General features: G+C 45.2%; 1 protein-coding gene across 5 annotated transcripts in view; it reads left to right on the top strand.

Annotated features, from left to right (window-relative positions):
- The window catches only part of sash1a (SAM and SH3 domain containing 1a), a 228411-nt gene extending 214764 nt beyond the window's left edge, over positions 1-13647 (top strand). For all 5 annotated transcript variants that reach the window (XM_080791606.1, XM_080791607.1, XM_080791610.1 and 2 more), the window contains 5 exons: positions 755-905; positions 1248-1376; positions 5500-6560; positions 10681-10812; positions 11773-13647. In XM_080791606.1, coding sequence (XP_080647732.1) covers positions 755-905; positions 1248-1376; positions 5500-6560; positions 10681-10812; positions 11773-12036 — 1737 coding nt within the window. In that variant the 3' untranslated portion in view covers positions 12037-13647. The remainder of the gene's footprint in view (positions 1-754; positions 906-1247; positions 1377-5499; positions 6561-10680; positions 10813-11772) is intronic.

Here is a 13647-nt window from a genome sequence, read left to right on the forward strand (position 1 = left end):
CTGTACTGTATATACCCCACCTCTGTGTTTCTATAGCCTGTATTCTGTTACATTACACTGTGTACACTACTGTGCTTCTTACTCTGCCTGGTGACACAAAAATCCAAATCCAAGCACACTGCTTTTCTCCACAGTTCCATTGCCAGAGGGTGATGTAAGGGCCCGGGGTATTGTAATTTGCCATTGGTAGTTTGCCATCCGCAGTAGTGAGGGACCAATCAGGAACCAGTATGCAAATATGAGGCGGGTGTATCACCACCAGAGGCATTTTATTTAATCCGCTACTTGGAAATGCAGGTTCCACACAGAGATCCCTCCCCACCACCAAAAGAAATAAAAAATCACACGCCTGTGAAGTGAGGGGCGCTAATATATTAAAGTCTAACTCATGTTGATCAGGTGATGTAATGGTGATGTAAAACAAACGGTGCCAACACAACATTTTAACTTTGTGTTGGCGTTTGTGTTGGCAACTTTAAAATGAAACGCCATTAACAACAAAGGGACAAGTAAATGACACATTACGACGTACATTTTCCCTTCTTTGTCAATGCGTTTACAAAACAGACGTTGAACTATAAAGACAAACATTAAACCTGTGTATAGGAAACCAGTTTGGGAGCTCACTGGGTCTAACGCTCTGGTCCGCGTCCGCCCCGTCATTGCAGGAGCACATGCCCACCTTCCTGTTTAAACCAGTTTGGGAGCTCACTGGGTCTAACGCTCTGGTCTTGTGTCCGCCCCGTCATTGCAGGAGCACATGCCCACCTTCCTGTTCAACGGCTACGAGGACCTGGACACCTTCAAGCTGCTGGAGGAGGAGGACCTTGACGAGCTGAACATCAAAGACCCGCAGCACCGGGCCGTGCTGCTCACCGCCGTGGAGCTGCTGCAGGAGTACGACAGTGAGTGGCTTCTCCGTGTGGCCTCCCCTCTCACATACGTTAAAGTGCAGTTGCATGCACCTGCACACCACACACACACACACACACACACACACACACACGCATGTGTGCGCAAGGTATTTGTACTTGCATGGAACAAGCCATGGAACATATGACATTTAATTTGGCTTTAGGTTTACATTATTGGCCTTATCATAGCAGATTTCAGTTATCCATTGAGAAGATGAGGTTTTGTAATTGTGTTTTTGGTGTATTATAATCCCGTAGCGGATGTCGTAAAACAAGACACTATAATAACGTGACGACCTGCCCCTGTGTCTTCTTCTCCCCCTGTGTTTCCAGGCAGCAGTGATCCCGAGCGCAGCGGCCTGTCGGGCTCCCAGGAGAAGCTGCTGTCGGAGGGCCGCGGCCTGGTGGGAGACTCCCCGCGTGACTCCGGCTGCTACGAGAGCAATGAGAATCTGGAGAATGGTAATGATAGCATAGCCTAGCCTAGCATTAGCCCTGGGATTAGCGTAACCTGGGCCTAGCCTAGCGCTATGCAGTGACTGTGACTATTCCCGCTTTGGTTTTCCGATACGGGCTTCCACCTGCTCCGCCTCTTGCCATGCTTCAGCATTCTAACACCCAGTCCATCTCACCGTCTCGTCTGGACTGGTCCCTGCCAATCAAACTCCTATCTGCCATGTCACCAGACCAGATCCACCCCCTGCTCTCCCCCTCAACCATCCTCTTGGCATCTCCCGGTGCCGTGGGGGGGAGAAACTCCTCCCGCCTTTTATCGCCTCGCTCTCTTTTCCTTCTGTCCTTTCACGCTCCACTCTTTCCACCCGTCTCTTTTCCATTTTCGTAGGCATTCTGTGTCACCGGTGCCGACACCCCGTCATAGCCGAGAGGGACCCGGCTCACAGACCGCTAGGCCCGGTCCGCCCCACAGTGGTGGAGTCCTGTGTGCAAAGGCAGAGACCCTCCCCTATGCACAGAACTGTTCTGTTGAGAACAAGCTCGCTTTCCGATCACGGACCCAGTCGGCCACCTCCTCCTCCACCCATAGGGGTGGAGTTAGTATAGCGATACCAGGAGGACCGTTCTATTTCTGTTAATAAAATACTGTTAGGTGTCTGAGCCTGGCAATGTGGTAATATATCCACTGAGTTAGCGACGAATCAAAACAAACGGCATTGAAATCTCTTTATGTCCGTACCATTTCAAGATGTCACTTTGCTTGTGTTTACTTCTATAGTGACCATGTTGCACAGATACTCAAATGTGCCTAAGAAAATAGTTGGATGAAATTATTTTTTAAATCGTAGTGCATAGATTGTAAATTATAAAAATCATTATTTTTTTCCTTATTATTGCAGTATATTGAGGTCTTATTCCTGGGATTTTTCTTTTCATTTTTTTTCTTCATTTTTTCCATTTTTTTTGAAGACTTGCCAGAGTTCCCTGAAGCGATTGTGTGCTTGCTTTCTGTCCCGCCCACACACAAACTCATAAACCATTGCTTTGTCATAGCTTATCTTCTCTTTCTCCATCTAATGGGTTCCAGTTTTAACCACTGCGTTCCCCTTGATGTGTGTACTATGTGTGTGTGTGTCATACAGTTCAAACAGTAAATTGTGCAATTTTGCCACAGTAGAGATTTCAGTTGTGGAATAAAAACCACTTCTATAACAGAAGGACCCGGGTCCTGCTCGCTTTATTTCATGTCTCTTCTTTCTTTCTGTGTCTATTTTTCCTTCCATTCCACTAAAAGCTGGTCTAGTCTAATTGCATAACATGCAGCATACATTCTGCTTATGATTTCTGGGTTCTACGGTACTATGATGACACAGCATGTAAATGATTTAATGACATTCTGAGTTGCCACACACTCGTAGCTCTGGTGAGATAATTTATTGAGACATTATATATAAAAAAATAAACAGAGCCTATACCACATACATAGACTGCCAAAAAACAACCACAATAGAAATATAATGCTACATTGCTTTAATGTTAATGTTGGATCACAGATTAATTCTGATGAATGCAGTTTGGCTGTGGAAAAGTTTTTTTTGTCTTTAGAGGCTCTGTTGCCTCAGAGCTTGTGGCAACTAATTATATTCATAACGGAGCTTGTGTGGTTTTAAATTCAGAGAAGGAGACGTGGAATTAAATCCCACCAGGTGTCAGAATGTCCTTCCTGGACTTCTCCTTTGTTCTCCTCCATTAGTAAGCACATGCGTGCTGTGACTGTAGAACCCTGAATAATGTTCTGGTTTTGTTAATAAACTTTTCTTCTGCCTCTGTTCACTTTTCCCTGTAGCTCATCATAGATGCTCTTTTGACTCATGCCATGAACATAGTATTTCCCTCTAACTAATAACTGTCAATAGCGTAATCATTTTCAAATGCACACAGTAGCACATTACTTTGTTTACTACGTTCAGGTGATTCAATATAACACATTTTAATTAACAAAATGTGTATTGCCTTGAAAGTGCTGGGGAAATGCTTTCACCAGTATTGTTTTATTCGTTGCTTTATCCCCCATTCCCTGACGGTTGTATATCCTATTTGTAATATTGCCTGTAATCCATTAGACTGATGATCTTCCTAGATAAATATGGCCACTCTATGACTGCAGAGGAAAATACTGTGGGGGCCATAAATATTTATTTGCTGAGGTTGCAACGCATTATATTCAGCATGCCTGTACCTCACAAAGAAAGTCTACGGTACATGCGTTTTACTATTGAACATGAAGCTAGATTTGCTCCACCATAATATCAATAATGATACAAATGAGTATCTGCAAAGGGGAAATCATTTTTTTTAATATGACTGTTTGATGCATAGTTATGCATTTCTCAGCCAGCACTGCATACAAAATACACAAGCAAAGGAGGGAGTAAGCGTTGATTCTTCAGAAAGTCAATGTTAAATCTGCAGTCTCGATATTTGAATTCGACTTAAAATCCCAAAATGTACAAGGCGATTAATATATTTTGGCTGTGAAGCATCCTAAAAATCCTTTGCAGACAAAAGGCAGTACGTGTGCCAATACCATCTGCCAGCTGAGGAGAGAAACAATGATATAACATTTCATCTATTTCTGTCATCACTTCATTCGTAATCTTTGGCATGGCATACTTTTATGGTGTTCCATCCTTCTCTTCATAACTTAAGACTGGAGATGGATGGTAAGTCATCTTGGCCCTTTCTTGTGGTGTGATGTTTTTGTCTAGATTATGTTCAGTCAGGATTCCTCATAATATGACAATAACTAATCAATCAAACTCTTAATTCACACCAGCAGGTCACAACAACGCTGGCACATTTTGTGAACGTGTCAAGTTTTAATAGAGAGTCTATGGAGACATATGGCCCTATTTTTGTCAGTGCCTTAACCCTTATGCCTAAACTTTTTTTTACCATTTTGAAAAAACTTTATCACCACATACTTCACCACATACCCACGGACGGTGGGGTTGGAGAAAGGGCCTTTCTGTGTGGAGTTTGCATGTTCTTCCCGTGTCGCCTAGGGTACGTACCCTCACATGTTCTCCCCATGTCACCTAGGGTAGGTACCCTCACAAAAAACATGCAGTAATGTAATGTAAAGTAGTCTCTAAACGTCCTCCCCCTGGCCAGCCGGGGCGCGGCCTGATGGACGGGAAAGGAACTGGTAGGAATAACGTGTTCCTTCCACGTGCTACGTCCGGCCGGGGAAACACTCCCCTGTCATAGGTGAAAAGAAGCAGCTTGGATTCCTCATGCATAGCATGAGGTCAGTCCGCTGCCCCCCCAGGTTGGCAGAGGAAGTGTTGCGCCCAGGATTACATTAGATAATTGATACTGGGTGAAAAAATGGGTTGCAAAAATCGTGGGATAAAAATGTTCAAAAAAATCTACGTTGTGAACTTGTAGATTGGCTATTTTAACTATTCAAAAATATTTTTCAAAATTGTGAAAATAGGCAAAGAAGTTGAGCTGCCAGTTGAAATCTTCACCTTGGTAGCAGACACACGTTGACACACAGTGACCGGTGTCACTCATAACCTCGGACACGCCCAATTGATTGCATTTTGGCGTTGTGTGAACTAGCTGATCCGCCACTGCTGGTGTGAATTGAGCGTTGGGTCCTTTCCAGTGGCAATTACTCTGCAAATGATACAGAAAAAGATCAAAACCTGCCCTTAAAGATTCATTCATCAGTTACCCCTGAGCTGTTCTGGCAGACCTTTTAGTTGAGTAGATTGTGCGTTTGTTTTTTTGTGTGTGGACTTTTTTGTACTTTCAACAGTTACTACTTTAGTTGTAGTAGCCTACTCCTACTTCCTCTTTACTTACCGTATTTATCATAATCAATACCTACATTTTTGAAAAGGATGTGTGCCCAAATGGCAGCAGAGGCAGAACCTGTCTACAGTTTATAGATGTTGTGTTACCGTAGAAGGGTGTGGCGAGTTGCTCCCTGTCTGTCAATCGCTTAAGAAGGAAGGAGGGGGTTTTAGGATTTTCAACAACAGTCAATGCTAATAATTAAAACATTAATACAATACATATATTTAAGTGAGCTTGAGCATTTACACGTTATGTGTTGCAGGTAAGAGCAAGAAAGCCTGCCGCTCTGGGCGCTCCTCCGCTGGCCTCCAGTCCCCAGACTACCCCACTCTCCCCATGACCCTCTCCACCGAGGCCCTGCAGCAGAGCAACAAGAGCCAGCGCACAAAGTTCTCCAAGAGCTTCTTCCTCAAGCCCGCCCTGAAGGGCTTCAGCCTGCTCGGGCTGCGCAAGGCCCACCGGCGGTCCCCTATCCCGGCCAGCCGCAGCTGCGAGGACTTGGACGGATCATCCCCGCAGGCCGCTGGACTGTGGAAGCGCTTTCATTCCCTCGGAGACCTCCGCTGGGAGCAGTGCTTCGACCAGAAGAAGGACGTCAGCCTGGAACTCAAACCCGCCAAGGGAGGATCAAAGTCGGCGGACAGCAGCAGCCCCGTCAGGAGACATGGCGATGGAGGCTCCCCGAGTCACAATGGAGCCCCCGCCGTGAGCCCCAAGGGGAGGATGGACCGCCCCCCTGTGCCCTCCCAGTTGCCCCTCCGCCCCCCCTGTCCAAGCACCCCTGCTCCCACCCCCCCAGAGTCGTCATCCAGTCTCACGCCAAGTCCTCCTCCGTCTAACGCCAGTGTGGAGAGGATCATTCGGACACATCCCAAAAAGCCTCCGGTCCCTCCTCCCGTTCCGGCCAAAAAGTCCAAGGAGAGGCTGGCCAACGGGCTACGTCACCCACCTCACTCCCTGCCTTCCTCGCCTTCCCCGACTCCCTCCCCCACCCACTACCCCGTCACCCGCTCCCATCCCGCCAGCCCGGTCGTCCGTAGCAGCTGCAGGAGCCCGAGCCCCAGTGCTCCGGCTCTACCCACCAAGGCCCCTAGCAGCAGCCCTGCTAGCCCCTATGCCTCCGCCTCGCCAGCCTCGCCCGTCAGGGAGGAGCCAGGTTCCTCTCCGGCTGTGCCCCCGCCCTGGCTGTCGGATCTGGGGGGCAAGGTGGCGGTCGCTAGGAAGGCGTCTCATGCCAAGTTGGGTCCTGACCTGCTCACGCTCCTGGAGCAGAGGATGGAGACGGAGGCCATCGATCTGACAGAGGAGCCCTACTCTGACAAGGTCAGTCAGTCAGCCGGTTCAAATCTCCCCTTTGCGTATCCAATAACATTATATAATACGTTCTTAACGTAATGAAGTAACATGGTAATGTTTAAATACACATTTTTGCCCCTTTAGAATCAGAACCTGAAACAAATGTGACGCTTTATAAGCTTGGTGCCTTTACAGAACCTACCAACACCCAAGGGTCGGGTCGGGACACATTATTTTTTAAGGTCAACCACACCAATGCAACTCCTTGCAACTCAATGAGTTGCATTGGCGTGGTTTACCTTAAAAATAAATATCTTAAGACCAATGTACACTTTCAGGACTACTGGACTACTACTCACACATGAGTGCAATGCATTATTCTAACAGAGACACAAGGCAACCAACTGTAGAGGTGTACATAGTCGAGCTGCACGGCTGTGTTCCAGCAAGTTTATTTTTTGTGCCCTCTGTTGGGCACGTTTGTGGACATTACATATTTGTAATGAACTGTATACTGTTTCTGTACAGACAGAGCCTCATTGCAATAGTTTTGCATTTATGCTTTGCACTGCTCAACTAGTACAACAGACCACACATACATTTATTTTGTCAATGAGGACTGTCTTCAACTATCGATACTTAACAGTAAACATGGCTTGTGAGTTGAATAGTGAGATAAGAAATTCTATAAAACCACAACATGTTCTGCCCATAAAGAACAGGCATGCGCTCACATTCTCACAGTAACTACAGTTCCAGAGAACATCCCAGACAGCCATGGTTATGTTTTGTTTGGCGTCAGGGCCTCTGGGGCTACATCATAACATGCCTAACTTGACTAAGTCATTATTTGATTGTAGCTTAGCTGGAAAATTTCTCTCGTAACCCATCAGTGGCTTGTTTTGGGAGAGATTTGGCTCCAACATAGGGTAGTAGAGTGGTGTGTGTGTGTGTGTGTGTGTGTGTGTGTGCGTGCGCGCATGTGTGTGTGTGTGTGTGTGTGTGTGTGTTTGTGTGCATGTGCCCGTTTGTTTTCATTCAAATGTGTTTTTGTATATGCGGCGGTGCGTCTACGACGACAATACAGAGACCAGCCAGAACAAGAGACTGTGGGCTGAGTATTACTATGGTGCGGTGCAGACTGTTAATACGTTTATGGGCTGAATCTCACTGAAGGCAGGCGCGCTAGTTAAGTATGCAGCCACGGGCCAGACCCCAGACTGGGCCCCTTTATCGTGAGACACACACACACACACACACACACACACACACACACACACACACACACACTATCTAGAGATTATAGTAAGAAATTGTGTTCACAACTTCACAGCCCAGCTGGATTCCTACTAGTGGAGAGGCACACTAGTACGTACTACCACTTGAGTATTACGAGTAAGACGCGCAAACGCGGGAAGCAAACGCAGCTCGTACATATTTGGGTTTTGGACGTATAGCTGCTTTGGGGACTCCTTATATGGTGCCCCTTTTGTGCCCATATATGGAGCTGAGTGGACCTGGCCCCTTTTGTGCCCATATATGGAGCTGAGTGATTGCTGATGCAACACACTCCACAGACAGACAGACAGACAGACAGACAGACAGACAGACACACAGACAGACATGATCTGCTAGGTCTCATAGTAAGTGCTCATTGCGTTCGCAACTAGAGTGTTGCCTGTTGGGCACTGGCCTACTTGGAACGATGCAAGTTGGAAATGCATACCCCACCCAGTTATTAGGTCTGTGTCCCTTTTATGCCCATATGGAGTTCTTTGTCAGGCATGCCCTAATATGGTGTCTAACTGTCTATGCAGAAGTCAGAACACCATTGTGATGTCAGAACAACATGCATTGTGATGTCAGAACAGGCCAGCTCCATATATGGAGATATAGGGGTGATCAGGTCCAGGCCCAGGAAGAAGCTTTTGTGCTGGTTCTGGTCAACCGGCTAGCACGTGTGTCAAATTTGAAGTCGGTGGGGCCAGTGGTTTTAGAGTTAAGTGGATTACAGACGTATGTACTGTACAGACGTACACACACACACAGAGACTTGGTGCAAAATGTATACAGTAGATCAGGGGTTTTCAACTGAGTATGAACCAGGGACCACCACCCTGACTGAGAATCAACCTGGGGACCACCACCCTGACTGAGAATCAACCTGGGGACCACCACCCTGACTGAGAATCAACCTGGGGACCACCACCCTGACTGAGAATCAACCTGGGGACCATTGTTGTGTTGGGAGGGGGGATATGGTCGTGGTGTGGGGGAAAGAAATTAACCTTCCATTTTAAACTCATGTTGCTGTTCATTGTAACTTATTCTATGACTCAGTAAGCAGACACTTGCGATTCATTATGGGCACATTTCCTTATAATGGTGACTCAACCAGGCAATCCGGTACAGTTTCCCTTGAGATTCTTAACTCACTTTTCTGTCTTCCCAGTAACTGACAACGTCGATGCGTCATCATTTGTCACCAGATTATTTACTGCATTGTTTCTCAACTTGTGGTCAATACAATAAATTCAAATACGAATCTTCACTTTCCTACATTACTAAATGCATGGTCAGGGTCCACATGCAACACCTTCACGGACCACCAGTGGTCCACAGACCACCTGTTGAAAACCCATGCAGTAGATAGATATATGACTACTGGCCATACAGCAACCTCGTGGTACAATGTTGACGGTGGAACTCTTTGAAGTCCATTCCTCCCCCTTCTTTTGTGGCAGCTTAATTGGCATTAAAGCGAGCCGTGTGTGTACGTACAGCGCAGAACAGGACCTAATGAGAGACTGAAACCACATCATAAAGTGCACTGATCCAACGTATGACCAGCTCCCCATCCCTTCCTCCAAGTACACTCCACCCTCCCCCAACCATTCCTTCTTGGCCTCCAGACCTCCAGGTCTGTTTGACCAAGCCTGGCTGGATATCAGCCATGGCTCCAGGTGTCTAGGATGGGGGGGATGGGAAGGGGAAGGAACTGCAAGAAAATAGGGGTGGAGAAAAAGGCACCCTGCCCCCATAGGGGTGGCAGTGACTAGCGAGGCCACTTGGGAATCATATGGGCTCCATTTTCGTCACTGCTAAACCCCTTATGCCTAAACTTATTTTTTTTTTTTACTATTTTGCAAAACATTTTTGAATAGTTAAAATCTGTCTACAAGCTCACAACATGTCAATGTAGATTGGCTAGTTGAACTATTCAAAAATGTTTTTCAAGATAGTAAAAAGAAGTTTAGGGATAAGTGATTTAACTTTTTTCTATTTTATTAATTTTTTTTCTATTTTAGGAGAGGATCTACTAAATATTATTGGGTTAAATACGGGCCCTACTCAAAATGTTGTTTTCAATCATACATCTTATTGTATGTTGCTCCGACTCACATTTGTCTCCCCCTTGGTTTTTTAAAACAAGACAGTTTCATTATAGTCATTCATATCTCTCTGTCTCTGCTTGTGGATACTGTGCTCTTCTCCCAGCCCGTAGTTCCTCTGTGCTTTGGCTTGTAATATGAGATTATTAGTCTGCTTCACTCGCCCATAAACATCCACATCTGAGCTTCTCATGCCTCATAATGTCCACGATGAGCACATAAAATAAAACAGGCTCCTCTGTGTTAATCCAACTCATGTTGCAATATAAAACATGCGCTCTGTCAACAAACCTGTCTCTGGTCTTAAAGACATTTTGTGTCGTCGATCTGTGATTTCATAGACCTTGTTGGTTTCCGCAACAGGCAAGACCTCCTTTGTTGTTAAGATCTCTGTTGCTTTTTAGCATTTTGTTTCCCCTCCCCACCACCCCCCGGGATATATAGTACATACCGGTATACATATACACAGGATATAGTACTGTAGATAGTTTATTTGTTCTCAAGGAGGACATTCTTTCCACTGGGGTCAGTGTCTGTGGTGTTTTGTTTTTGTGCACCAACTCTTGTTGTCTCCGCTGGAGACGCACTCGCGTGCGCACGTGTGCGTGTGTGTGTGTGTGCATGCATGCTTGTGTTTTTGTTTTTTTTCATCAAGATGTCCTCCTTATTTTTATCAGTCTGCATTCCTGCACTACTATTACCATGTTCTCATTATCTATGTGTGTGTGTGTGTGTGTCTCTTTCCTTCTGTCCAGCATGGCCGCTGTGCTATCCCCCAGGCCCTGGTTCAGCGCTACTCGGAGGACCTAGAACAGCCTGTCAAAGAAGTGGCGTCTACCATGGACCAGCTGCGTGTCAAGGAGCTCCGTAAACAGCACCGCATGGCTGTAAGTCTGCACGCTGGAGTGGTTAGAATATTGAAATGTGTCTTCCCTGTGTGTTATTGGTATCTTCCTGAAAGCTGAAAGCCTTTAGCCAAATTCCAATATCCAAAATCTCGCTCACTCACACTCGTTCAATCCAGCATGGTGGTGTTACAGTGACATTTGTGACCTGCTGAAATATCTTGTAGTCACATAATGTCAGTGTCTGAATGTAAATCATTGCAGTTGTATATTAAGTCCACAAGATGGTAACATATTTCGGCAGGTCACCAATTTCACCATCATTTTGCCATGCTGGAGTGACCGAGTGTGAGTGAGCGAGTGGCCGAGAGTTTGGGTATTGGAATTTGGCTTTTGAGTCAAAAGGCCCAATCTGCTAACCCCTCCCCCTTTATCATAAATACTTATGTTTCTATATCAGTGATGTTCAATATTTCTTGTCAAGGACCCCAAAAATGATATGTAATTGGCCACCGACCCCCATCTGAAAATATGTTATTCCAGGAACCCCTCAGAAGCAAAGATTTGAGTTCAAAACGTTCGCTCTGAAAGAATATATATTCAAAGATTTGCTCTACATTTTTACGATTAAAAAAAAATAGCAGACATATGAGCTTGTAGATCTGCTATTTTTCAATAGCTAAAGTATAACATCATACTATAATCATCATCATCATCATCATACTATAATTCTGACAATGTCTGAATGTGTGTCTGTCCTTAGCTCCTCACTGCCTGCACCAATCACTCCCACTTTTCACACAGGCATTGACCATAATAATATGGAGGTCTTAACGAAGCCCTTTTCCCAATTTAACAAATTGTAAATTAATAATGAACTAAGGCAAGTATTTCACTACGGGTAAGGGCTAGTAATGCTTAAAACACCAAAAGGGGTTTGCGCCCAAAATGGCAGGAAGGGCACATTTTGAGCGCTCTATACGTTGTCCCTCCGTTCCTCAGATCCCCTCTGGAGGTTTGACCGAGATGTGTCGGAAGCCGGCGTCTCCGGGGACCATCCACACGGTCTCCGATTGGCTGGTCTCCATCGGCCTGCCCATGTACGCCGCGTCCCTGGCTTCGGCGGGATGCGACACGCTGGGCCGCGTGGCGTCGCTCACGGAGAGCAGCGCGTGGGAAGCCGGGGTGCACGATCAAAGACACGCCCGCCGACTGGTGAGCGAGGCGCGCTCGCTCACCGCACAAAGAGACACGCAGTCATCATAACCGCGCTGATGGAATGTATGGGTTGCAGGGTTTTGCCTGGTTAGTCGATGCCGACTGATTTGTGGGTGGTCGAGAGCAAACTGGCCACAGGACTGAATGACCGCGCAAGTGGCCACAGCACAACTTCCTCATGCAGCGGTCAAGACTTGTGATTGGACAGTAGAGAAACTGACGTCACACTCGACTTACAGTAGTAAGTGTCGAGATACCTTGCTCGTTCTCTCCATCTCTCTCTCTCTCTCTGTTGCTCTTTCTTCCCTTTCTTAAAAGTTTACGGCTTTTTGGAGTTTTCTCCTAACGCCACGACCAGATATCATATGCCTTTTAAGACTCTAGACTTGCTCCGTGGAATGGCTTCCATTTGTAAAACATCCCAATAATGGTCTTAAAACACAAGACTTGGAACTGCCTTTGAGGAATATAGCACACTCTTTTCTAGGTCGGACATTTTTTCTTTTATCTTCTTTTTTATAAAGAAAGACTGTTCATCAATGTTTTTCTGTGTTTCATAAATGCTTCGTTTTAAACTCTTGTGTGAAACAAAAATTACCCACAGGTCTTAAAGATGTAGCGTGGCCAAAGTGGTTTCCTTATCACTTTGAATTCTTTAACGCTAACTGATTAATATTTTCTACAGCGACAGAATTCTGTCAATATTTTGGTGCTTAATGAACTTAAACGCATAACTCAAACGATGAATAACCGGTTGTTTTGAAATGTTAAATGTCTTATTTTATATCATGTTTCTGTAATATACATATATTCTAATTTTAAAATGAGTTTACGTTAAAATGCGATGTGTTTTTTGCCTTGTGAATGTTACAGCCTTATTTTGAGGCCAGGTCTCGGTCAGAGAAGCTATTTTATATTTCAGATCGTTTGTCCAGTTTCACAGCAGTTTTGATGCATGTCATTTTTCAATATTTGGAGCCTGACAGGAAGCTGTGTGTTTCTTCAATAGTCAACTACGGGGAGGGAGGCAGGCACATCTTATATTGCCTCACCATTACAGTATAATATGTACAGTAAACTGAACATATTGTGTTCTAAATACCGAGCATTTGTCAATATGGACCCTGTAACCGAGGCTCGACTGTGCCCCATGCCTGAATATTTTGAATGTGTCCGGTGTTTGAGGAAAAACTGAGATTTTATGAAAAACACAGACTAACAGACACTTGCACACGGATCCACACTGCAGTATCTGCAAATTAGAGTGATGTGGTTTCTGTACTCGTGGAGGTAGACATCAGATACAGACATCACACCCCATGTACTTAGATATTTTCAACGAACTAAGTGTCAATACAAACACATTGGCACACTTTCTGACAAACACACACACAATCCTACCCACTGAGGTCGACACAGAATACAGAAATTGGCCTACTGTATATTCCAGAGACAGCAATCACATTCCAGAATTTATATTACATGTTCACCAATACTTTTGATATGTTGTATTGGTAATGAGCCTTTTGGAATGTTCTTGGTCCACCATCAAATATAGGTCACCTTTTTACAAAGTTTACAAAGTATAGACAATAATAATGTGTAGCTTTGACACTGTCCTCTCAAAATGTGTAGACACTGTTGGAATAAAAATCTAGA

Source organism: Protomyctophum bolini, assembly GCF_963924005.1.
Source record: "Protomyctophum bolini genome assembly, chromosome: 19".
Lineage (NCBI taxonomy): Eukaryota > Metazoa > Chordata > Actinopteri > Myctophiformes > Myctophidae > Protomyctophum > Protomyctophum bolini.